General features: G+C 48.3%; 1 protein-coding gene across 1 annotated transcript; it reads left to right on the top strand.

The window, feature by feature from the left end:
* LIN28A (lin-28 homolog A) lies at positions 1–26,822 on the top strand. Its single transcript, XM_067543367.1, has 3 exons — positions 1–198; positions 24,642–24,826; positions 26,539–26,822. The coding sequence occupies exons 1-3, from the start codon at positions 1–3 to the stop codon at positions 26,750–26,752; spliced, it is 597 nt and encodes a 198-aa protein (XP_067399468.1). The 3' UTR covers positions 26,753–26,822.
* Positions 26,823–26,990: the final 168 nt, after the last annotated feature.

Raw genomic sequence — 26,990 nt, 5'->3', positions numbered from 1 at the left:
ATGTTTCCAGGTGGCTGCGCGAAGACGGGCGAGGAGGAGTCCGCAGGAGACTCCCCCAAGCCGGGAGAGGAACCCCAGCTCCTGCACGGCTCCGGGATCTGTAAATGGTTCAACGTCCGGATGGGCTTCGGCTTCCTCTCCATGACCAGCAAGGAAGGCATTGCCCTGGACTCCCCCGTAGATGTCTTTGTGCATCAGGTAGGATTTGGGCGGCGGGGGGGGGAAGGACTTGGCTGAGGCCAGCGTGGATCCAGGGGCTTTTTAGGCCCCCCAGCCGGTCCCTAGGCAGGGCGGGGAGGTTTAAGGCCTAGGACGCCGGCGCTGGGGTGCAGGAGACGCTGGCAAAGATTTCAGCCCAGGCAGAGATGGGGGGGGGGGCAGCCTGCCCCGGGGGTAGGGGGTGAGGGGAGCATTCCCGCCCCGGCGCTGGTGGGGGTGCAGCGGCCGGGGAGGTGCGTTTGGCCCCCGGGGAGCCCCCCCTGCATGGAGCTCGTGCTTTGTGAAGCCTCTTGGGGAGGGCGATAGCCCCAGCCTGTTTCTGGGCGCCCCCTCCCCCGAACAAAAATCTCAGGCCAGCTTCATCAACCCCCCTACGAGTGTGTGTGTGTGTGGGGGGGGGAAGGGGGCCCCGTGCCACGCTGGGCCGGCCTTTCCCCGGGATGATCGTGTGATTGTTCTCTCCTGCCTTTCCCTTCCTTCTTCTTCAGCCCCTGGGGGCTGCTTAGCCATGGGGAGCTGGTTGGAGGATTTCGGGGCTAGTTTCCCCTCCGTGGTAGGGGGGGGGGCAGGTCTCCCCGGCAGGGAGCTAGCCCTCCTGCAGCCTGATTATAAAGGGAGACTTGCCTGGTTTCATTTCCTTTCCACAAATGGCTCATGTGGGAGCCCATGCAGCCGGGCAGGGAGCTGGTGTTGGCTTGAGGGGCTGGAGGGAGGAGAAGGATAGTCAGGGAGGGGTTATGCAGGCAGACACCCTCCTGCTGAAAGTGGGGTCAAAGGTGGTACACCCAGGGGTACTGCCCGTAGAAACAAGCTACCATGTCCCCGCGGATTGGGAGAGGAGGAAGGGATGGAGGAAGAAGCGTGCTGAGATTCAGGGAGCCAACACAATTATTAGGCTAGTTTATAGAATTAGGCTTCCCACCTCCCCCTGCTCCCCCCACCATTTGAAAATGGTTTAATCTGACACACACCCTCCATCTGTGCTGCCAGTGACCATGTTACAGGGCACTGTGTTAAAGCAAGGTTGTATCCTGACCCTGTTATGATGAGGTCCCATCCATGAAAGATCCGGGTTTTTAGAAAGCCCTGCTTGAGGCCCGGCAGTGCTTTGAACAATGGGTGATGCCCACTGGCAGTGTTTACACTGAATTTCGAAACAAGCCACTTTTTAATCCCCGTTGTGTAACATGGCTGTGTCCTAAATGTGCTGTATGCCATGGAGACAAAAATCTAAGCCTGGTTCTAACCCTGGACACGACCTAGGCCGAGACAGTTTCTTTGCACGTTATAACGTGTTCTTGTTTCTGGTCTAGAGAGGAAAAAAACAAACCAACCAACAACCCACACCCCCAAAAAATCCTCAGGCATGTTATAGAGGGAATGGGGTGCAAATGGTTAGTAGTGTAGGCCTGGTCTCAGTTTGCATCTGCATATAACAGGCTTGTGAAACCTGCTTTCTGGACTAATGCCAACCTAGGGGAATTGTTGTATCTTTTGGGGAACTGGCTTTTAAAATGTCCCTGTCTGGGATTGGGAAGGACTTTCCTAGCCACAACCATTTCTGAGCCTCGGGCAGCTAGTGTGGCTTAAGCCCTGATTCAGAAAAGTACTCGAAATCATGTGTTTAAGTCCCATTGAAGCCAATGGCACCCAAGTGCTTTGCTGCATCTGTGCCTTACACCACAGCACAGGTGGTCTCTGGGAGATGCCCTGAGGCCTGGTTCTGCTTTTCTGAAGGTGTGCCTACACTCCAAATGAAGGTGTGATTGTTACATGGGTTGGCACATCCCTGCAGTAACTTTAATCTAGCTATCATGGGTAACAGTAGTAGTGTAGATGTGGTGTATGGGCTAGCAACCAGGGTACACACTCAGGGCTCTCAATCAGCTTATACTCTGGTTGCTAGCCTGTACCATCCCGCCTACACTGCTATTGTTACCCATGCTAGCTAGATAAAAGCTAGCGAAGGGGTGCCTACTCATGCTGCAATCCACTTTTACTTGCGGAGTAGATTTATCCTTAGAGATGGTGGCTGTCTGCATTATCTCTGTTCTGGTTCCACATATTTCAGAGGCCTTAGCTATACTGGGGTTCAGGCTAACACAGGTTAAACTTGGTCTGCCCAGCCAGTATGGACATAGTATAGCTGGTTAATAGTAGGGCTGAAGGCTAGTTGAACATGGAGTGTTTTCATTGTTGTCGTAAACAATGTGTTTGCTATTTATTCCTAGATAGCACCAAAGAAACTTTTATGCTTGTTCTCTTCATTTAAAAGTTGGTGTGATGCCTGTGGTGTAAAATTCTGTCTGTTTCAAGAGCATGGATTTGATCATTTAACGTACATCCAGTTAGGTGAAAACCACTGAAAAAGCGGGACTTAGAAATGGAAATATTGATGACTCCTGAATGTAATCAGACCTTCAGAAGACAGGGTAGACTGAGTGCCATTGTTTAAAGAGTTCGGAATAGGACTTCCCCAGAGTTCAGGGGGTTCAGATACAGGGTTTTGGTTCTGACCTATCCCTGCTGTCTATGAAACTGTGTTGGAACCGCGAGACTGAATGGAGGTGGGGTCTGGATTCTCTTTCACGATCTGCTGCAGGAGAGAATGGTTCCTCCAGGGCAGGGGCTGGGTACCCCGATGGAGTGATATGGTAAATCCCAAAGTGAATGAACAGGGATAACTGAATTCTTTTAACCCGGGAGAGTGCAATCGGGGATGTTGCATGGTATATAACGGAAAGGAAACTGCTTTTGCTCTAATTAAACAGCCCTTTAGATACATAATAAACATTTGTTTGAATTTGGAGGACATGGGTTCAGATCAGCTGGGAAAACTCAGGTATCCCAGTTCTGGGACTGGTCACTATAGCCAGTAAATGACTGTGCCAAGTTCTCTGTTAGAAGAAGCAACTGGATCTGTTGTATGTGAGAGAGATTCAGTGTGGCCCTGACTAATGGAGTCTGTGGGGAGGAATTCTTTATTCTCCCCCAGCATTTATTGCCCCCAGACAGTCTAGTTTTCTGATTGCAGTCACTAACATTCCTGAACAAAAAAGAATTAGCCAATGTGCGTCTGCCTGTTGTATCTCTCACAATCTGCTGTCTAGGAAAAAGCCACAAATTTCCAACTTCCTTAATTCACCCAGGATGGGGTCTAGGGAGCCCTTAATCTGAGCATTTACTGTGACATTCGCACCCTTAGATTTAGGCTGTCTGCAGTACCACTTACGTAGGTATGACTTATGTCGCGCAGGGGTGTGAATAAGCTGTTCCCCTGAGCGATGTAAGTTACACCGACCTAAGCACCGGTGTGGAGCTTCTCCCACCAACATAGCTAGCACTGTTCCCTGGGGGTGGATTAATTAAATCCACAGGATCCTGTCGGTTTAGAGCATCTGCACCAGAGAGTTTACAGCAGCGCAGCTGCAAGCTCTGTAGCGTAGTCATAAACTTAGACCGAATTGGTGGAGAGCTGGTGTGCTCAAGAAACTTGTGTAAGTGAATGAGTGGATATGGGGTCAAAGGTAATTCTGATGGCCAAATGGCTACACCCCAGCTCATGTGTGCTTCCTGCTTTAATTGTGTGTTAGCATTAAAGGGAACAGGACTCTTCCAGATTAGCCTTTGTGATGAAGGAGTTGTGCACATGGGGGAATTAGCTGGCTTCGGCCTGGTGATGGGCTATAGAGACTTTCATCTCAAGGTCACTGTTCAAATCCAGCCCCAGGTTGGTAGTGATAGAAAGTTATTACTACTTGGCCTGTGTGCATTTCGCTCAGGGTCACAATCCAGTTGTCAGTCTCTCCCCCTCCTCCCCACCCAAACATCCCTGGAATTGGCACAAATTGGGACCCCTTGGGGTTGGCAGACCCATCAGAGAAGCCAAGGGCTGAATGGACCATGGAGAATGAACTCCCCTCTCCTCCCCACAAGTCATCCCTTAGGACAAGGTTGAGGCACATTGTAGAAGTGTAAAGGAAACGTCTACTTCCACGGTGCATGCAGGGGCCGTGAATGGAGGGTGCGGGGGCTGTCAGCCCAGCTACTTTCTTGAGCACTACCTAGCCATGTATTTTGAGACCTTTGCTCAGAGGAATGGTGTGCAAGTCAAGTCCGTGATGGGCCATAATCCAAAGTATCCAGAGGAAGGTAAACAAATGGACAAATCCCAGCAATGAGGTGTCTGGGGAGAGGTTGAGAAAAGGGGTGGTGTTTGTCTGCCATGGGGTACCTACCCCACACACAATGCCCCAAAACCAGTTGAACCGGCTGCAGTGTCCTTGATAACCCACTCCTTCCCCTCTGCATTTACATATGTGAATGACGACCCACAGGAAGTAACTGTGGGAGAAAGAAGGGAATTGGCCTCTTTAGATCTATTAAATCACTTTATTACAGGAACCAGGTTTGAATGGCCCTTCCCGGCAGGGGGTGAGTCTCCTTCTCTCTCTCCGCCTTTATCTGATCACAAAGAGATTAAAATCTCTGCAGGACAGGAGACGAACAGGGCTCCTCCCGGGCTGCCTTGTGATCTTAAAATGAGGCATTCAGGCTAAACCTCGGAGCCTTCCCCGGGCACCGGAGGTGGATTCGTTTGGGGGCCCGGAGGAGGCTGGGGAGGGGGGGGGATGAAGCATGTAGGAATAGAGTTGGCCTTCAACCAGGATGCCAAGATCTGACATGCTGGGTGAGTCCCTCAGCTGGTGCGGATCAGCAGCCTGCGCTGAAGACACTGGCGCTGCACTGTTTTACAGCCACTAGGAGAGAGCTGCTCGTGGGGACCCTGGTCGGCCGGAGAGTCCCCGCAGCAGGTTTTAGTTCATGGGTTTTCTTTGGAAAGGTGACCCGAGCGGTGCATCCTCAGCAGTTGTGAACGTTCCCTCCGGGAGCGGTGGGGTGGATCCATCCCGCGACCACAGTTCGAGCCCACCCTGAGACTGCCTCCTGGGGGAAAAGAGTAAAACACAAATACGTGGAACTTACTCCTCACGCCGTGTGGCCACCCACCTCAATTCCTGTTAGCCCCCCGAGGCAGCAGGAGTTACCAGCCGAAGGGGAATTGAAATACAGCCATTACAGGCAAATGCCCTATTGGTCCCGCAGTTCGCGGCCTGAGGGGAGAGGCCCAGGACTGAATGGGCCACGGAGACTGAACTCCTTTCTCAAACCAGGAAGTCATTTCTGTAGCGCGGGACTGAGGCACATTGGCAGGCCAACAGCGGGGAGGCTGGAGCTGCTGCCCTTCCTGTGGAGGGGCTAAAGAGTTCCATCTCCAGGCTGTCAGTGGAGCACCTTAGCTACAACCGGGAGTCAGGACTCCTGAACTACTTTCCTACTTTTGTCACTGACTTGCTCTGTGACCGTGGGCAAGTCATGCCCCTTCTCTGTGCCTCAGTTTCTCCATCTCCACCAAAACCAGAGACCTGTTCTCTTGCAGGGTTTTATTCCCCGTCTATTGCCATGGTGTCTGACTGTCTGCCTTCCTCTTATGCTGTGGTGAGACTTAATATTTGTGAAGGGCTTTGAGATCCTCAGATAAAACTAGCAAAAGTAAGCACGGTGTACTGTAAAAACAAACCCACTCTTAAAACAAAAGGACCTTTAAAAAACTGGCTTGGTGAGAGCCCAGGGGAATGTCTGGAAGCCCCAAAATAAATTCCCAAAAGGAGAGAACAGAATAGTTAACTCTGTAAAAGAAACCTAAACTAGCCTGAACGATTAAGCCTTAAAACAACCAGCTTAGGAAAATCATAGTGGTCCCTAACTTCTCCATCTCAGTTTCCCAAGGAAATGACAAGGATTTAATAATCCCCTGGTATTTTATGTACCTTACGATTACTGATCTGATACCAGGGCCCTCAATTAGCAAGAGAGACGCTGCAAACAGCTACTTTGCAGCTCTCCGGAGACACTCAGTTTCCCAGCACATTGTGTGACTGGTAATGCGGTTTGAAGTGCACTACCTTGTACTCCATATAAAGCAATTCCCACCTCCTCTGATCTTGAGGCTCCAGATAGAAATCAAATGTGGAATTCATAGGGTGGTGGAGCCCATGGAGAATTCATCCAAATGGTTTGGGATGCTGTCTGGGTTGCTGATTTCTAAGTTGATGTACTTTATAAAGCTCAGCCTTTAATAGGAGCAGGATCATGTCCTGAAAATCAACAGCAAAACTCATCCTGACTTATTTGCTGCTGCTATTACAGTAGAGTGCAGAGGCCTGGCCAGGATCCTGGGCCCATTGTATTAGGCATTGTATAAATATGAAGATGTGGTCCTCACCCAAAGAGCTTACTACGGCAAGAAGTTCAGGCCTTAAACACAAGGCCTATTGTTATCAGTGCTGGATGTATCACAGCTTTGGGCCAAAGATGTTCTTCCACTGCTGGGGAAAATAGTCCCTCCCCTGAATACTGCTGTTGTGGGAAGAGTGGAAAATACACATATTGAATGAGGAACGTTACTGTGGAAAAACAAAAGCCTGTTGGCCAAGGATACATGAATGTTGAGAATCTACAATGAAGTCGAGGAACCTCTCAGCATGCTTATCAAAGGGGAAAGCCAATTAGCCAGTTAATGCGTACCCAGAGAAACTCGAGAGATAAGAATTTTGAAAGACTTGGGTTCTTGCTATCTAATAATGATAGCACTTAGGATGGGGTTTCTACCTCCAGAGTACTCTTCCTGGCAGGCACTTATGGTATTGTATCATGCAGGCGTCTGTATCCCAACACTATGGCTCCAGGAGAGGAGATCTGTCCCTGCAGTTCAGACTCATGGGTTAGACAGATGGGCATCTGGAAAGGAGGAAGTGTTTAATAATTAGCGCAATGGGGAACTGTGAGTTGGAACTCTTGGGTTCTATTCTTAGTTCTGCCAGCATCTCGCTCTCTGAAGATCCTTGTAAGATGTGCCCGAGAAGTGCAAGGTATTATTCATTGAAGAACTATATTACTATGGTAGCATCTGGAGACCCAGCTGATACTGGGGTCCACTTCTGCAAGGTACTGTAGATACACCTAGAAAGAGACATGCCATGCCTCAGAGAGCTATACAAACAAGACCGATAAATGGTGGGAGAAAGGTAGCCTTATCATCCCCATTTTACAGAGGAGGGAACTGATGGTCAGGAAGTTTGTGAATTGACCATGGACACAGGGGAGGTCAGTGACAGGAGACCATGGTTGAGTTCTCAGCTATGAGCTGCAGCCCAGTGGCTTTACCATAAGACCAGGAGCTGTTTACGTGAATCAAACTGAACAAATAGATCTGCATTCGTTGGAAAGGGTGACTTTTGTTTTTTGCTCTAAATTACAACTGGTGTTACTTGTGGAGGGTTGTACTGCTTCAGATAGTGTCTGAAATGAGGGTTTTGATGAAAATGTTGCACTAGAGCAGCTTCTCGGTGCAAGCAACGGGAGCACGGTTGTAGACCAGCTGCTGTGTCTTGTACAATCATGTTGTCTACTCTTACTCCATGCATTCCTTGCCAGCACAGTGGGACAAATGGCTGCGACCTCTCTGCACTAGCACTTCCACCGCTGGTACGCCCAGCAACAGACCTGATGACTCTTGGTATAGACGATATCTTGGGGCGCATCTGGAGCGGGACAACTGTAGTTATAGTGTAGACAGGGCTCAGGCATCTTTACCATGGTATTGCTGATCCTTGCTCTGAATCAGGCAGAACCATGCCGCTCTGTCATAGTTTGATTAGAGCCTTGTTTCCCCACCCAGTTGTTGAATATGCTGTCCCAAGCATGCTCGCTATCACATCTGTGTTAGAACCTGCTGCCTCTCATCCTGAGAAGCGCTTGTTGCTCCCGTTCTGGGGTGCATGGGCCCTTACTCAGGATGCAGGTATTCATCACGGCTGCCGGGGAAATCAAATAACCATTTTTACTACTTAAAGAAAGAAATAAAAGGGACAAACCACCAAGTTGGTCCCATGGTAAAACCAGTCCCAGGGTGAGCGAGCTGTCTGGGTCAGGAACGGCCTAATAGCTGTGCACCGAGCACGTTGGGTCCCTGATCTCCGGAGCCCTGGGTCCTACTGCCATTCACCTATTTCACATCAAGTCCAAGCTGCAGCTACTCTGTGCTTAACTTTCTATGAGTCTGAAGCCAGTGACAAAGCTCTTACACACACGAGTAATTTAACTTCAGTGAGTAGTCCTATTAGTCTTGTAATGCCCAGTCGGCACAGCTCTACTGATGGAAGCTGTAGTGTAGGCGAGACTCAGATCTTCTTTTTATTATTATTTGTATTACAATAGCACCTAAAGGCTGCAGCTGAGATCAAAGCGCTGTTATGCCAGGCACTGAAGAGACCAGAGAGACACGGGAGTGTTGTTATTCCCATTTTACAGATGGGAGGGAAATGAGGCACGGAAATTAAGTAGCTCACCCATGGTCCCCCAGGGAGTCTTGGAGGAGCCAGGGATAGGAACCAGCTCTCTTAAGTCCCAATCCTTAACCACCAGACCAGACTTCCTGGCCAGAGGAGCTGTTCTATAGTGGCAATATAACAGTCAGCCATCCCCAGCACTGCAGACAAGGCCTCTGGATTGCTTGTGTGCGCAAGACACTATTTGGTGTAAATAAGCCTGGCAGGGATCAGGCCCAGAATTCACAAGGGGAGTTTAACCAAGACATGGTTTTCAACAGCTGATTTCTATTTTATTTTTTTATTTATTTTTTTGGTGGCCCCCACTACTGACCCTACAGTCTGGCAGTGCTTAATAAAGACATGGCAATCGCTAATGTCTAGTCAGTTGTACAGAATGGCTTGTGATCTTAAATCACGGGGATAGCTCGCTGATAGGGAGAAATGATTCCCAAAGAGGCATCTGAATTTTGAAGTGAATCTCCATGTGGCTGTGGTGTGACCCTTTTGCGCTCCCCTTCCGTTGAATGTTTAGGGGATCAAGCTTTCTACCCTGAGCAGGGTTGGACAACGCAGTGATGTGATTGCCTGAATTCTGTCTGCGCTGCCAGCGTGGGTCTGCCGCTGGTGGATCTGCATCCACTGGGAATGATGGGGTGTAGAGATGGCCACTGAGGTCAACAGGCTGCCTCAAGGGAGTGAACTAGGTGTTTGCTAGCATCTTGGAGGCTGATCCTATAACCGGCCAAATGACACTTGTATTCGTTGGAAGTGAATCTGCCGATATCCAAGCTATTCTGAGTACCTTGGTGGGGAAATGCACCTTTGTACCTCTCTTTTCTTTGCTTTTAGAGTATTGCTGGGATAAATAAGGCAGCGTCTGGATCCAGTGAAATACAGTGTCTGATATTTACTATCCAAAAGGAGTGAACTTGTCCCATCTCTATAAGATACTAAACAGAAAAAGAGCTCTGAGCTCCTGTCTCTGTCTAAAGTTTAACTGATCATGGCAGGCATATCCCTTCCCCCACCACAAACTCTCAAACTCCCAGGGGGTTAAGGGGGGAGGAGGGAAGAAGAAAACATCCTTAAATGTTCTCCAAGATGAAATGACTCCAAACAAATGGAATCTCTCCACTGCCTTTGTTTTAGAGCAAGACTCAAATCAAACCTAGAAAAGCCTGGATGTGTTTGAGATCTGGAATGGACTTCTTGGGTCATAAAGTCCAGGTCCCCCTCTGCTAATACCTCCATTATTAACTCACTCCCAAACTGCAACAGAAATAACTCAGTTGATGGTAGCTCGCACCAACATAACTAAAGATACAAGTATGGATGTGTGTGGATGCTCTTATTTTGAAAGAAGGGTGCCCTATTTTCATATAACTTAAATCAGTTAAAAAAAAAAAAAGGCAGTGTAGGTCTTGTCCATATGGGGAAGCTATTTTGGAATAAGGAAGGGTGTGAATTTAAAGCGCTATAGCTATTCTGGAATAATTCCCCACGTGGACCCTTATTCCATAATAGATATTCTGGTCAGTTTTCCCATTCAGACAAGACCTTGGGTTACTCAGAATAGGGCATTTACTCCAAAATAAGAGTGTTGACACACAACTTGCACCAAAATAGCAAAAGATGGGAACTGAAAGTTGTTGTATTTATTCCGGTTCCAGTTTGTGTGTAGACAAGCTCTTAGAAAGAAGTGGCTCCTCTCTCTATAGTTCTATATTCCCTCAGGCAATGGAAAAATTTTGCCAAGTGATTCAGGAAAGACATTAAAAATCTATTCACATAAATGATCCCTCCATCTGCATGGGCTGCATAAGGAAATTCAAACATTTTTCTGCAAGTGTCATTGCCAGCAAGAGCCAGCTCTTGGATGCAAAGTTTTCTCTGCCTCACTTCTAACCAACTGATCTATACCCTGATCAGTTAAAGTCTGGTTGACAAGCTGACTTAGGTAGCAGGAAAATACCCAAATCATTCCTCAGGCATGGAAGAGAATTGGCAACATTTCAGTTCCAACTGCCAGGGCTGAAAATACAAGTGCGTTGTGTTGAATGGATTTGCAGGTTTGATCTATGCTAGGCGTTACTATGATTAACATTGCTTCTTTTCTTCCTAATGTGACACTAACTTGGTTCTATATGCACACAAGTGCTTCTGCCAGTTGTGGTTCCTGCCAGTTGTGCTATGTATCTGATGTTGTGTTAGAGGCTTAATAGTCATATCACTGATGCCAAGCCGTGAAAAATCGTGAGTCAGATCCCCAAAAATGTCATGATTTTTAAAAGACATTTTGAGTGCTTCTTATTTGCCTTCTGTTTTTTTCAACCTTGAGGGCTCACGTTTTCAAACGTTTCTCCACAACCAGGAGGGCAGGAAACTTGCCTTACCTAAATGAAATCTGAAATTGTCACGTGATCTCCTGACTCCGGGAGCTGGAGCTTTAAGAAAAATATGAATTTCACAAGCTTTGAGATTCAACTGTGAGATGGCAACACGTGAGCTGCAGTCCCTGTCTTGCTAGCCCAAGCAATGCGAATGTCATAGCCCAAAACGGAGGGGACTAGACTGTTCACCTTGGTCATAAAATGAACAAACCTGTGCAAGTTGATCTGGACTCACTCACTACGCTGCAGTAAGACACCCTTAGCTGGCCCATCTCCCCTGACTCGGGCTGTGGGACTATAAAACTGCAGTGTGGATGTTCAGGCTCACGATGGGGGAGGGTCCCAGGGCCTGGGTTCCAGCCTGACTCTGAACCACTGTGCTGCAATTTTATAGCCACCGTAGCCCAAGTCAGCTGACGGGGGCCAGTCACAGGCGTTCGGTTGCAGTGTAGACACATCTGTGCATGCCCTCGGGGCAAAGCATGAACTCCACTAATATGTAATAAGTGGAATACGTTATGACGGGATGTAGTATGAGAAATGTGCCCCACTTCAGTTTACCCACCCAAACCAGGTGATGCACAGTTCAGGGGAAGGAGGAGCTACCCTCTGGTTCTGAGGTCAAGAATAGTGTGTGCGCCCAGGAGTCACAAGAAGGTGATCTATGGGGGGGCTTTGGAGCTGACTCTGACTCTGACTTTTGAGCATCCCTGACTCAAGCAGGCTTGGGGCTAACTTTTTCCCTGCTGCAGGGAACAATCCTGCACTTGGTGACGAACCTGGGGCAGATGTGGCCCAGTAGCTCTCATCTGTGGCTTTCTGAATGTGCTTGACAGAAAATTGACTGCCGCCTTAGTTGCTATTGAATCTAGAGAGGGGGCTGTGTTTGAAAGCCATTTCTGATATTTATCATTTGTGTTGGGGTAGTTGTCCTATGGGCCCCAATCACAGACCCAGGGCTCCACTGTGCTAGGCAGAGACCCAGAACCAGCTGCAAAGTGAGGACTTAGAGCGGACTTTTAAGCATGGGTGGGGAGAAGGGATGTCTTTAGATCTGGATAATCATCTGAGCCCATCTCCTCTTCCAATTGCAGTCCAAGCATGGCTTCCCTCCCTGAGCCGGTCTTGATACTATTTGGGCACCAGCATAGGCAGGGCCATGCTGTTCTAAACCAGCCCGAACCCTGATTTGACACCGCTTGTGTGTGCCTTTCACCCTAGATTTGTGTGTCCGATAAGAAATAGGATAGGTGCATAGGAATCCTGGCCGTTCACAAGAGCTGGAGCACTGAGTCCCACTTGCTTGTGCGAGGTGTCCGGGATGGAGGAGTGTTGTGTTTGCTGGAGTCCCTTTCCCAGTCTTGGTTGTCTCTTTGTTCCTTCCCCAGCAAGCCTTTATCTGGAAGATTGAGCAGCAGGAGACAGAGAAGGCATTTAAGGCTCATGGCTGGTGCAATTCTCATGAAAGTCTCCTTCCTTTCTTAGGTCTTTTCAGATTCCCTCTCTCCTCCCTGTAAGGTGGGTGTGAATAGGCTTAGACAATTCATGCCCCCACTGACCACCTACAGATCCCTGTGTCGCATCTGCTTACCCACAGGGTTCTCTTTCTGTCTTCCTGGCTGAGTGGGGAGCCACTGAAATCTCCCATCAGAGCCTGCCAAGACTAAGCTGTATTTGCCTTAAGTGCAGCTCGCCTTCTGCCTCCATCTGCAGGTCTGAGCACGCTGCCTCTTGCTCAGATTGTGATCATCGAGCCTGACCTCCTGGGTAGAACAGGCCAGTGACCTTCCCCGCAACAATTCCTAGAGCAGAGCTTTTAGAATCCCATCTTGATTTTAAAAATTGCCGGTGGTGGAGAATCCACCAGGACCCTTGGTAAATATTCCAAAGCTCTCCCATCTCCTGCCTGCCTTTCCTGTCCACTCCCACGATGTTCTCCAGATTGAGGTCGATGAGCATCTACTCAGGATGTATCTTCGATGTGCTCCAAGCTGGGGCTCAGAGCCAGCTCTGGAAACCTGTCTTCACTGATTATGGAACTCTGTTTGAGAAGGATTGAGGAGGACTGGGTCAGGCTGAGACTGGGTTCTGGGATTCTGGCCAAACTGGTGGAGTTGTCTTGGGACTGCAGTTAAGCAGGTTTCTAAGGCCAACGAAGAGATGGCTACACCTCTTCTCCTCTTCCGATCCCCATAAGAACAGGATTGCATTCAGTAAATGACTGACACTGTGTATAGATAACTGTAAGTGTGCTTGGCCGTTGACAGAGAAGTAAGACCTGGTCCCTGCAGAGCTTGTGATCAAAATGCAACTGCCAGTTGTGGAGGGGGTGAGGAAGGAGGATATGACTGTATGTGGAGCTGGGTGGGAAGCAGTTTTCTTGTCACATGAAAACTTTCAAGATTCCAAAACATGTCGTCCCCTGAATGGGGACATAAAGTCAACCGCATACTTTCACAAACGGAAAATCCAGGAAAACATCCTTCAGTTTGGGTCAATCAAAATGTTTTGTTTAAATTTTGACTTTTTTTTTTTACTATAATTAGCTTCTTTGAAATGAAAAGTTCTTTTGAACCAGAAAACTGGATATATTTTTTTTCATTTTGACGATGTCAAAGCAAAACATTTTGACCACTTCAGTTTTATTTTCAAATCTTTTTTTTTTTTTTAATTGAAAAATTCACCAAAACAAACCTCTTCCTGTGAAAGGCTCTGCTTTTGTTGAATTAGCATTTTCCAACAGGGTGGGGTGGGGTGGGGTGGGGTGGGGGAAATGGCATAAAAATTGTATGCCACAAGCTCTCACGTGGTCTTAGAAATACCTGTGCTAGATAAAGATAATTACTTTGTACGCGCTCTCTCTCTTGGTGGCTTCATATTTAATTTTTTTATTTAGGGGGTTGATTCTTGTATCTATAATCTGGATTTACACGGCACCGTTTAATCTGCAGCTGTCAGCACTTTGCATGTGAAATAGGGAAGGAATATCTTCAATAGGTAAACTGAGGGATTGAAATGCAAAACTGCCACATGACGTTGGGCAAGGCAGTCAATGGAAAGCCAAGAACAGAGCCCATCTGGCTGATTTCCAGTCCTGTGCTCTGACTGATGGATGGTTTATTATATGCCTGTCTTGCCATATTAGAAGCTTCTTTGCTCCAAATTGTACCACCCAGGAGACAGCTCTCATCCCCTGAGGGCATGGACTCCTCTATTCCCAAGGCCTCACCTTTTCTTGGAAGAGTAATATGGTGTGCGAATGTTTGCCGTGGTGCTAGACAGCCCTATGGATTTTCACTGCAGCGGGAGATGGGTCGAGAAGTGGCCCTGCCAGAAAAGGCTGTTCAGGGTGTGGGTGAGTGTTCCGTGTGTGTGTGGTGTGTGTGTGTGCAAACTCTTTAGAGGGTGTAGGCAGGAGCTATTGATTAGTGTAGTGGGGAGGGGAGGCTTGGTATGTGCTGTGGTAGGAGGGAAGGAATCTGGGTTGTTCCTAAACACTGCAAGGTCTGGGGTTTTGTATTCTCTCCACTGCTGTAGGTGAGTACAAATAATGCATAATGCCCTGCCGTTAAAAAGGCTCATCCCTGCTCCAAGGAAGCCTGCTTCTGCTCCCACTGAATTCAGTGGGAGTTTTGCCATTGGCCTGTAGCCCATAGGACTAGCCTGCTTGCTTGCATTATATAGAGAGAGATTTTTTCTTATCGATTTAAGTATGATTGTTTGATTATAATAGGGTTATAAATGTATATATTTTGCTGTAATGCAAGGTACCTTACAGGCCACATCCTGTATGACCGCTACGCAGTTAGCATACATGTATTCGGGACCTTTACCCTAGATAAGTCGGGAGGCATCAAAACAGGGGGGGCTGTCACAGGTTAGGCCCCAAGAGAACTTTACAAGTACACCACAGAACCCACAAGGGGCCAGAAATAACAAAGGTGAGATGAACAGACTATCTGGAACCATCTGGAAAGGATGTGGATATGTCAGCCTATAGAATATGTGTACCCCAATAGTTTGGGGGTGGTAAATCCAAGAGGACCCATATTTTTGGGGTATAAGAAGGGGCAGATCATGCTATTTGGGGCGATGGATTGTCAGCTACTCTTGCTTGAAGTTTCTTTAGTTAGTGCTAAGATTTTTCTTCTTCATTTATACTTAGTATTATTTGTAGTGTTAGTCTTAGTCTTATAGCTCTTAACCCTCGAGCATTGCCTTCTCCACCCCTCTACTCAAGAGTTGAGGAACCAGACATCTCTCTCAACCAGGTCATCAGGGAAGGGTGTGAGTATATTAATCCAAAGCATATCATAGAAAAATATATACCATATGAGTCTCTAAAATTAAGATTGTAATATCCAGTATCCATTTGATTGTTCATTTTCTCTATATCAGTCATTTGTCTATCATTTTATGTTATCTTAATAACCAAATTTGTATAATTTTATAAGCTTTTATCACTAAGAATCTTCCTGTTGTGCACCCCGGGGTCCCTATAAAACTCTTCTGGAGCCTGGTTCAGGAACAAGAACTTCATTATCTTCTGATCAGATCAATTGGCGAGCCTATAACCCTATTAAATAACTAATACACCCAAAATCAGGCTACAGGCCTTAGCTAGGATGAGTCCCCAATGTCTTGATCCCTGGTGCTATGAATGAAGGAACTGGATCTCCTATATTACAAAGTGAAACAAGAAATAACTATTTTTCCTCATTAGAACTAAGTGCTTGCACCACTTTTTGGTGTGGTGGTTGATGGAACAGTTTGGCCTCCTCTGCAAACTTGCACTGCTTTCAGTGAAGGTGTGTTTCTTAAAGCTATGTACTTAAACCATGCAAAACCTTGTGAAAGTGCTCTTTCAGTTTCAGAGTGGCTTATCTCAGTTTAGCTTCGATTGATTCCATAAGCTAACCAGAAATAAGCCATTCTTAAGTAAGTGTCTAGAAAGGGTTTTTGCAGGGGTTTAACCAATCTTAAATTGAACGGATGCAATTTTCTTGTGTAGACAAGGCCTTCCAGTGCAATTGTCTTCTTTACATGGGGCCCCCTCCAGACGCAAAGATGGCTCGGCTAATGATGGCTTGATTAGCTAGCTGAACATTCTCCGGGCTCTGCTCCCAAGAATGTCTCCTTGTGTAGAGCTGACTCCATGCCCTTGGGGGATGACAGCACTGTATCCTGGGTTGTAAGGCTGTGAACAAAGATGACCCTCTAGCATTAAAAGGCATCCCTTGAATGCATGTCAATTGATAATAAATGGTTGGATTAGAGCCCGGGACTGAGTCAAATTGCCATCTCTGCCTCTGCCACTGATGTGCTCTGCAGCCTGGGACTGTCACCTACTCTCTCTGCATCTCACTTTCCTCATTTGTAAAGTGGGAACAAACTTTGCCTCTCAAGGTTGCTGTGAGTATTAGGGTTGTAAGTTGCTTTGCGATCCTCCAGCCAAAGGAGCAATAGAAGCACAGGCAGCTGTTTGTCTCTGCTGCAGCTGGCCTCTGAAGTAATTTTAAAAGTTTAAAAAAGAGAGGAAGAAGAAAACACCTGGGTTTTAATGGAGAGGAAATGAGCTCCCCTTACCGGCTGGTCAGAAATCAGTGGTGAGCAGAAAGCTGCTTATGTAGATTAGACAGTGAACTCTTCGGGGCAGGGGCTGTCTGTCTGTCTGTTTTTGTGTTTGTACAGCACCAAGCGCAGTGGTGTCCTGGCCTGTCACTGGGTCCCCAGGTGCTACTGCAATATAATAGGAAGTGCTTCTGTCAGTTGAGGGCTCTTGATCACCAGTCAATCATGGAGACTCCCCCTCGCAGCTGGGGGCTTTGGCGGGGGATGGGGCAAGGGGAGAGTTGACTGAGCCCCTTAACCCTGTGTTAAAATATCCGTTTATATATCCATTAAAATATCCCACGGTATCTCTTTGTACAACGCAGTGGCATTGATGCCAATCAGAGGGTTGGGAGGACCCCTACTGAGTTGATTATTAAACCCTTTGCTAGCCACATCGCTGCACTGATTCCCCATTCATTTCAGGATCTACTTCTGACCTCTCCTCCATGTAGTCCCACCCTCACTGGGGGAGATGCCCCTGCTGTGTAGAACAGCCTCCCTGAGTGTGTCTGGCTCTCCTGTCTTTGTTTGCCTGTGCCTGTTAGGCTCCCACTCATCATATTGTAACAAGCTGCGCACACAACTGATTCCTGCTGGATGGGCTCAGAGATGATCAGTTCTGTGTGTCATAGGCCCTGCACTGCTTAACAGCTAATGGAGATTTTCCATTTAGCTCAAGTGGCAGTGGCCTGTGTTTTTGGAGCTCAAGGATCTGGTTTTTTATCCCTGCTGCATTCATGAAGTTCCAAGTAAGGATAGCATGCTGCTGCTGTTCTAGGCAGCTGTGAATTAGCTGCAAATTTTTCTGTCTGTGACGATGTGCTTTGTACTGTGTGAGGGTGGCATGATCTCTGAGACTCTAAGCTGCACTCATGCGGCTACCCCCTTCTCTGGCAGGCTCTCTAAACAGGCTCCATCAGAATTCAGCCTTCTGCAATGGCCAAGTGAATGACTTTCCCTCCAGGAATCTGAATGTGACCCAGTGAGTGAATCAGTTGGCACTGGGGTGGGGGACTGTCCCAGGAGAAACTGTCTCCTGCTTCGATGAGAACCTCAGTGCTTTGTGGAGAAGCAGGACAATGTTCTCTCCCCCTATTGTTCTTCTTATCCTTAAGAGTGATTCTACCATGCCTCTGAACTGTTATTTTAAAGCAGTCATTGGTGGGCAATTCTGGTGACCCACTTGTTTCTTGCTCTACCATGATGGGAAACCTGGGCGTGCTCTTCTTCCTAAACTGGAGGTTACACAAAGTGGCATAACTGCCGACATGTAGCAGGCCTCTGTTCCAGGACAGTGCATCTCTTCTTGGAAGAATGGTGCTTATAGCATTGGGGGGTGAGGAAGCCTAGGAACAGGGGACTCTGTGGTGGTGCGGAGGGAAAGAAGTGATGGTGTTCAACCAACCAGAAAGTCTTAGCACGTCAACATGAGCAGAACCTTTAGAAGTTCCTTCCCAAAGGAGAGGGACCTTACAATGACTTAGTGTCAGCTGTTGACACTATTAACTTGTGTAACACTGAAAAGACACTCTACATGCTACAAAACATGACCATGAGGTCCTCCTTGCCTGGCCTCTCAGATTGCTCAGGAAAGAGAATGTGTGCCGATTACGAGGTAGAATCCATTTCCTGCAAGGAAGGTGCGTTAAAGGGGAGAGGGCAGGCCCCGGGGTGGACCAGAACTGGCAGCCTGTTGCCAAGAGTGAAAGAAGACGATGAAGGGAGCCTTATATGGTGAGGGAATTGGGTGGAGTGTGGGGAACAAGCAGGGGAGGGTGAGAACAGATTTAAGGGGAGGTGAGAAATATTATAGAGATAAGGACAAAGTGCTTGAACTTGAGACTAAAGGGAAAGTGGTTGAGGGTGGGGAGGAAGTGGGTTATTGGTTAGGTGAGAGATGATGGGTGGGATAGTAAGGAAAGGTCAAATGTTGGTGACCGTGTAGAGGAAGGTTCTCAGATCCCATGGGGATGAGCACAGCAGATGCCTATGTAGAGCTATGTCTTAGCAAGGAGTTGGATGGGGGAGGAGGCAGAGAGGTGGTGGCTGAAATTATGGGAGTAGATGAGGTCCCCTGCATAGAGGGAGGAGTCTGAGGACAGAAGCTTAAAGGACCCTAACTGATACAGGAAGGAGGGAAGCAAAAGCAACCCTGCGAATGCTGTCAGCAAGGAAGGGAGAGCCAGGAGAAGAGTGGTCAAACTTGCTAATGGCACCGAGGACTTGGGTTGGCCCAGTAGCACCAGGTCAATGTGCTGATACTCTGTCCTGGTTCCTGTGTCTTGAACCCTTGAATCTTGGTGATCATGACAAACAACACCACCCCCATTTTCTAACCTTCATGGTTTCCTGGCAAAGTGAATCAAATGGAAACAGTGATTTCTACCTGAGTCTTCAGAGAGCCTGGAACAACAGCTCTGAGAGGTGCGAATGGCTGACTCTACTGACCGCCTTCTATGTTGACTCTGAAGTGTAACAATGATTTGTTAAATGTTCAAGTTACCCATTTGACTTTGGAGTAAAGCATATTGTGAAATAAGGCTATTACCCTATTCCCCGTATGGAGATCTGCAAAATCTAGGGCGCGTGACTTCTCATTTTGACCTCACGAGTGGATGGAGTTGGGAGAGCACCATTACTTATCTTTTTCCAATGTGATCTTCTGAAGACACCAGACCAATAAAAAAAAACCCCAGAGCACATCACGGGTAGGAGAGGAAATCTTAGCCACAGGCACCGTGGTAAGAAACTACCCGGTTCTCAGTTGGCAGAATGGACATACTGCAGCACAGTGGCATTTGGGTTACTTATTTGCCGGAGGGGAATGGCTGGACCTAGGAAAGGAGGCCGCTGTGTGGAGGAAGGGGAGAGTTGGTCAGCTGTAACTCTGGGGTTCTGCTTGGAGAAGCAGAGAAGTCTGGACACTCCTGGTTTCTAGCACGGGCCCAGCTTCTCAGTCAGGGCATCATCAATTAATGTGAAACGGTTCCTTTCTGGACTGGAAGCGTGCCGGTGGGGTGAGGGGAGTGGACAGAGGCAGGGACTAGCAGGGAGGAGAGAGCAGTGAATGTGGGGTTATTTGAGAGGAAATGGAAGGGATCATGGTCTCAGAGTTGGTTCTCTCTCTCTCACACACACACACACACTGAGGCTGTAGGGCAGCTCTGCCTTTAACATGCAGATTCGCAGTGTCCACTCCAGCTTCCCTCCCCCCATGGAGACCCTGGAACTCCTGGAATTTGACCAGCGGGAGCAATGGACAGGGACAGCTCTTTGTTCTCTGGGTCCAGCCTTGGTGACTAAAAGCAGAGCCCCTCCCCTCCCCCTCCCAGTATCTCTCTCTAGGCTCCAAATCCTCCCCCCTTCTTTTTTTTTTTTTGGGGGGGGGAAGAGTGGAGGAGGCCTGGGAATGTTCCTGCTTTGTGTGTGGTGTGGGGCAGGCCAGAGGAGGAGGGGGCTTTGGGCCCCTTCCTTTCAGATGCAGGAGGTATGCAGCTAATTCAATGGGCTTCACTTTGATTACCTATCTGATAACAGAGGAATTTGAACAATGTGTGTGTTTTTGGGAAGGGGGGATGGGGATGCTCGGAGGACCACCAGCCTCTCAGCAGTTCACTTCAAAAGGCTCAGGCGGGGAGGGGCTGGAGGGGGTGAGTCCCTGCCCTGTTGTTTCTTTCCCCTCCCCAGGGAGCGGGGTTTCCTTCAGCCTTTTGTTGGGGGTTTGTCGTTTATCTCCAGCACTCCTGGAAAATAAACAGCAATATGTCATGTTTTGGAGGGCTCTTCCTTCTCTTCCTGGGCATAGGGTGCTGCTGAAATGCAGCCAAATCTGGGAGGTGGAGGGCAGTGCTCAGTGCAACATGGCAGAGAAGGGAAATTGCACCCTAGGACACGGAGGCAAGCCCTCAGTTACAGGAAGAGCAATGGGCCAGGGCAGATGGAACTCATTGCGGTCGGTGGTTTTCCAAAGGTATGATGAAGGATCTGCAATGCAATAAGCTGTGGGGAGATAAGGGTCTCAGCTCTGCCACTCTTTGTTGTGTAGCCTCATGCAAGTCACTTTGCCTGTGCCTCAGTTTCCCCACCTGTAAAAAGGGGATAAATCCCAGCTCCAAGGAGTGTTATGAGGCCAAAATGATAATTGTGATAGACTTCGATGCTTTTGGGTGGAAAGGATCCAAAGAATGGGGCAACTCTCCCAAATAAATAACGCAACTCACTGTCTAGTGAAGCTCCCTCCTGACCCCAGCTGTTGATCGGTTTCTGTCCAGAAGCATGAAGGTTGAGAGTCCTGTGGATTTTTGTCTTGGCCAGTGTAAACACAGCTGCTGCTGCTGCTCATATAAACATTGAATGATAAAGATCTCGCATTTGTGTCAGCTTTCATCTCAAAGGGTCCTGATAGGCAAAGGTTCACTTCACTGATATGCATCCACTTCTGGAGTGAAATGCAGCATCTGTTCAACAGTAGCACTGCACGGTTTGGGCCAGGAAGTGAAGGGCATAATTTCCTCACTGAAGCTTCAAGGGAAATTTAGGGAGGTGGGATGTAATTGCCCTAATTAGAACCTGGGCTGGACAATCCCCCACTCTCACAAAGAGGGAGGTGGAATCTATAATGACCTTTAACCTTTTGGAGGTGATTCTCTGTGAGACGCCCACTGCGTGAAACTGGCCCACTGAATGGGCACCAGCTTGGACCTGGTGATGAGTCTTGCTGTGTTATGGGGTCTTGTGTTATGGGGGTCTTGCTGTGTCTCCACTCTGAGAAGCCACTTCTATTCATCCCAAGAAATGGGAGTGTCTTGTCAGGAAACATTTTAAGAAGGTGGGGAAGGAGAGAGTTTTCCTGGCAGGATGGGGGCGGGAGGGAGGGAACAAATGAAACCCTGTCAGGCCTAAACGATCTGCTTCAGGCCTTGCTATGTAGGTGAGGCTCAGTCCTGCCCATGGCAGCCTGCACTCCTCTTCCTCTGCAGCCTGGAGCTGGCACTGTAAGGAGGGAATGTGGGAGCTGGCGTTCGCTCCAGATCCTGACACCCTGAGGTTAGGGTCATGCTTCTTCAGAGCCAGGCTTAGTGGGCAGCGTGCTCAGAAGGAGCTGGGTGAGGCTGAGTTTTTGTTCGGAGGGAGTTTGGTACTTTACTGCGGACTCTTGGACTGTACGAGTGTGTCTTGGAAGCCTCTTTACACTGCAGGGAGAGCTGGCTTGGGGTTCGCTCAGTGCCACCAGGGAGGGATGTTAATTTCCTTTTCCAGCTAAGCATTATATACACAGATGCTGGCTGTGATCAGCTAACTGTGTGCATCCCTTCCTGGAGTAACAAGAGACCCAAGTGGTTTGCAGCTCTGGTCCCTGCTTCTTGGATCTCCCCTTTAAGATGGTAACGCCATGAATTGGATCTGGTGAGAAACCTTTGTTCCATTCAAAGGGGATCTCGCCCACTTGTCAATCCCCTTGCCCCAACACACAGGCTGCTGTTGATTCCTGTCCTGGCAATCCACCCTGAGGCCACGCGTGGTTCTCTTTACCTTCTAAAGCCCGCTTCTGTGGCCCTGAGGATACCTCTGTGCATGGATAGTGCCTTATTTATTGCCATGAGGGTGAGAGTCAACCCTGGAATGGTGCAGTGGCAGGGGGATCTGGAGAGCGGGCAAGCTGGGAAAAAGCCTTGGGGAAGAAACATCAGGGTTGGGGTTGGTGAGATGAGACACACAGCAGAAAAGAGTAACTTTTCCTTTGAACTTAGAGATCCTTCTTCCAAACTCCACCCCTTCCCTTTCCCATTGCCCCCCCACAAATGCTCTTGCTCTGCCCCAAATATCTGTAAAGATCTATCTAAAGAATCTCTTCCTCCTGATATTAGTATTTTTTCCACATTCAAGTCATTTCCATCAAGTGCTGAGAGATTTGGAGGGATAGCTGGTACGGTGAAGTATTTCTGTGTGGGGATGGGGAGAGGAAAGGATGTTAATCCTCTCCTCTTAAACACATCCCCTTTAAGTCTAAATGTGGGCATTTTCCTTCAATCTGCAGACTGGGCTGTGGGAGATCACATGACCTGGGTTACTGAGTAACAGATGAATGGTGGGAATGCTTCATTCATAAAAAAAAAAAAAAAAGAAAAAGAAGAAATCCTGTTCCAAAGAGCAGCGGGTGGACCAGATGGGCAGGGAGCTGAAACTAAGGATGCTGGAGTGACAGGGAAGCTGCCTGAACAAGGCTCTAGGAATTGCCAGACACCGTGCTATTGCAGGATAGATGAAGTTGCTAAAATGCTGGGAAAGTTACTTTAACACACACAATCCCACCTCCCCACCTCCAAAGATTGAAAATTAGCTCTTTATTCACCCACCCACCCACCCACCCGTCCCCAAAAGCAGACATTTTCATATGAACCGGTAAATATCTCCATTGGCCCATACAGACTGTTTCTGTAAGTCAACAGCCATGCATCATCTAATGGTCTCTCTGGCATGGACCAGCTGGGGGTGGTGACGTGTGGCCGAGGGGTGTCAGTCTTGTCCAAGATGCTCAGATACTATAGCAGTGAAAGCAGTACAAATGCTTAAATTCCTATCGCTAGAATTTCTCATGATCCTGTTATGCTAGAATGGATGAAACCTGGTAGGATGAATTATTTTCATACCATTCGTGTTTTTCTTCAGCATCATACAAACAGCTGAAATTAAGTTGCTTATTAGATTCTTGAATTTGTTTCCATTGTCAGCTCAATGAAACCAAAATCTTGTCTGACTGATAGATTCAGTAGGAAAAGGGCACAGGTTATGTATCACAACCAGCATAGACTATCCTGACCTGAACACTTGGGCATTTATCGTTGGCTACTTGTTAAACTGTTTGTTTAAACTGACTACAGAACTGGGACAAACTGAATTCATCACTGAAGTTCCTTTTGTATTATCCATGTCATATCACATTGGAAAACGGCAGCCGCATGGCCCCTGGGAAAGTTTTTCTTTTATTGCTCCATTCTACTGAGAAAGTGCTCAGGGAAACATTAGCAAATACGCCGCTCAGAAACCTGCAGTCAGACAGTTCTATGGTGATTTCAACAATCTATTAAGCTTAATTAGTAAAAAGTATTTTTGTCCCAAGTGGAGCACCTGGAGCTAGGTTCTGCCTAACAGTTGTATAAAATGGAGCATTAAACTGGAGTGCTGTGAGTGGCTGCTGTATCTTCCTACAGCATACACAGTGCAGGATCTCCAAACAAGTATCCTGCATGCAGGACTCTGTTTTACAGATGCAGGGTCTGATCCTGCAAGCTGCTGGGAACCCATGATTCCAGCTGACATCTGGGGCCCTCTGGACCTTGCAGCCTTAATTCCCCAAATGGAGTGCAATAGGTGAAAACAAGTGAGGGGTTGGGTCTGCGGGAGGGACTCTATAATCACTTTCATGGCATGATTGACTAGTATTTGCAGCAAAACGATCTGAATTCAACTCTTGTCTTATCTGGCTGTGTTGGATCGTATCTAGCAAATCGATAAATCCTCTATGGCTCTGTGTGTATCTGCACACATCAAAGGCTCCAGGTTATTAAACAGACAGCTGTGGAAACTAAAACCCAAGAACAGGTATAGTCTGGGCAGTGCCAGGCTCCTATCACTACTACTACGTCTCAATCCTGATTCTAAAGGGCCTTCCACCAGGGGTAAAAGAGCTGATCAGTCTCCATGACCTATTGACTCCTCCCCGCTCTGTTGAGATTGCCCGCGAGGGGAGCTATCTAACACGCTCTGTGTGTTCTTAGTTGTCTATGAAGCAAGTCTTTCAGGCCAGCGTATCTTCCAGAAGTGTCTCTGGGGAAGTCAGCACTCTGGCAATGCTGTCACAGTCTCTCTCTTGTCCGTCCTTTCCCAGGCTCTGCAGTGGAAAGAAGAGAATGCCCTTGATCCCATGAGACTGCAACCTGGTGAACGTGGTTCTTTTCTCTCTGTGCCACAGGAAAATGCGTCTTCCAGCTATGCCTAACGTTTTTTCCTTTCGCTGGCCTCTTAGAGCAAGCTTCACATGGAGGGATTCCGCAGCCTGAAGGAAGGCGAGGCAGTCGAGTTCACCTTCAAGAAGTCATCCAAAGGCTTGGAGTCCATCCGAGTGACTGGCCCCGGAGGCGTGTTCTGCATCGGGAGCGAGAGGAGACCAAAGGGGAAGAACGTCCAGAAACGCAGATCGAAAGGAGACAGGTAAGGGCAGCAGGGCAAGAGCAAGGGCACAGTGATCAGCCAGCAGCACCTGATCTCCAAGGGCTTTGTGACCAGCCCCGCACCTGACCTGAGCCATATGTGAAAGTGCTTCACGGCGAAGGGCAAGGTGGGAGGAGACACATAGTCGAGAGACTGGTTTGTGGACTAAGTTCTGATCTGGTAACACCCTCCCCACCCCTCTGTTTGTATGATTCCTTCCTCTGAAAGACTTTTTCTGTGTCCAGTCACTCGACACCTCTTCATTTCCAAACATGTCCCAGAATCTTCTGCCTCCTTTGGGCCCAAGCAGCTGGTGCAAAAGATTCTGGAGTTTATTCGAGACCCAAAGCCATCCACTTCTGCAAGGAAATTTCCCTGTCGGAGAAAGGCAGGTCATTGCCACTCTGCTTCTGAAGAGGTCACCAGTGTAACCGTGGTCCCAGTTCTATTCTGGTGGCAACCAGAGGAGACCATCAGTGTATCTTCCACACAAGGCACCCATAGATACCCATCCTATGGGTGTCTGCTGTCACCCTGAGGGGGAGTTCGGCAGGACAAACACAGAACTGTTAGCAGATCTGAACATTACTGATATTAAGGGGCTGATAAAAAGGAGCAGGGCTGGGGAGACCCCATCTGGCTGCTGTACCTTTGGGACACAGCTGGGAAGGCAGGAGGCTGAATATCACCGAGCCGCTGGGAACAGGAGGGCTCTTGCCACAGGGCTCCTGGGGGTAGGAGGGGCAATGGCCCTTCCTCTGTGAAAGATGCTTCCTTCAGCTTTTAATGAATGTCAGATGCAGATTTCTGGGGAAAGGGCAGAAAACCAGAAGTGAAAGGTCAGAGGTCAAAAACACCCAGGGCTGAATGGCATGGACCAATGCTCCCTTTCTGTTTGTGTGTGTTCAGGATGGAGCTGTAGCCCTACTGCAAATTGGGGGAGGGAAGAGGTAATTTTCTCTAGTAAAAGCCCATCCTTGTGAGATTGGTGACTGCTCAGGAAACGGCCAGCTAGCCTAGCAAAGTCTCCCACAGCAGCATTGCAGCCCAGAAGTGAGTCTCTAGTTAGCACTTCATCACCATGCAGCATTCCCCTCCCACCTTGAGTTTGCAAGGGGATTCCTCAGATATTTAATTTCCACGGACTTTCGTTACATCCTCAGCTGGCAGCAGCATGGCTGCATGACAGCACTGACCCCTGGGCGTGCTCTGAAGTATATTTCACAGGCGGTGAAAAGGACAGCCTGTTTCCAGCCAGCCATTTCTGATGAGTAAATATCTGTAAATCAAACTCTATGTTCTCAAGCAACATTTGTCTTACTTTACTGACCCGTGTGTGTGTGTGTGTGTGTGTATGTGTGTGTGTGTGTGTGTGTGTGTGTGTTGTACTGTCCATGTGTCCAATCTCACAGGCTGTATGTTGCTAATACATATTTCCCTGCACGTTTGGAGCGGGAGGATGAGAGTTTTATCCCTGCCTGCTGAGCACAGTCACCCCTGATTCATTGCTGCAGTAATGGGGACACCAGTCAGTGCTGGGAAACCAGCTGGTTCTCCCCACCTGTGTCCCCCATGTGCTGTAGCTCATGCTCAAGGCATAAGGAGGTGAGGCAACCGGGAAAGCTTTAAGCAGAATCGGCAGGGTATGATCATTCCAACTAACTTACTCATTTCTCTCCCTGGATCTCAGTCTCTCCCCTTCCTCTTCCTAGATGCTACAACTGTGGTGGACTGGACCACCATGCCAAAGAATGCAAGCTGCCGCCGCAGCCAAAGAAATGCCACTTCTGCCAGAGCATCACCCATATGGTAGCCAACTGCCCCATCAAAGCACAGCAGTCGCCCAGCTCTCAGGGAAAGCCCGCCTACTTCCGGGAGGAAGAAGAAATGCACAGCTCGTCCCTTCTTCCTGAAACCAGGGAATGATGGTGGCAGATTTGGGGGGTGGGGGAAGATTTCCATCAGGATCAAAAGGCTTCAACAAGGCATCAGTCAGCAAAGGGGGAGCAGTGAGCAGTCTCTGCTGTCACAATTTAGGGCGATTGGTGTAAGAAAGGGAAGGGTGGGAGGGTGGCAGCTCTAACTGTAGGATATGACCTGCCAGGGCTATGGTTCTGGCATCAGGACAGAGGGACTGGGATGGCTATATGTTGATTACAAAATC

Source organism: Emydura macquarii, unplaced genomic scaffold, assembly GCF_026122565.2.
Source record: "Emydura macquarii macquarii isolate MOO-44397 ecotype Brisbane River unplaced genomic scaffold, CSIRO-AGI_Emac_v2 contig_820, whole genome shotgun sequence".
In the NCBI taxonomy this organism is placed as follows: domain Eukaryota; kingdom Metazoa; phylum Chordata; order Testudines; family Chelidae; genus Emydura; species Emydura macquarii.
Note: the sequence above shows the minus strand (reverse complement) of the source record. Positions and strands in the feature narration are given on the sequence as shown.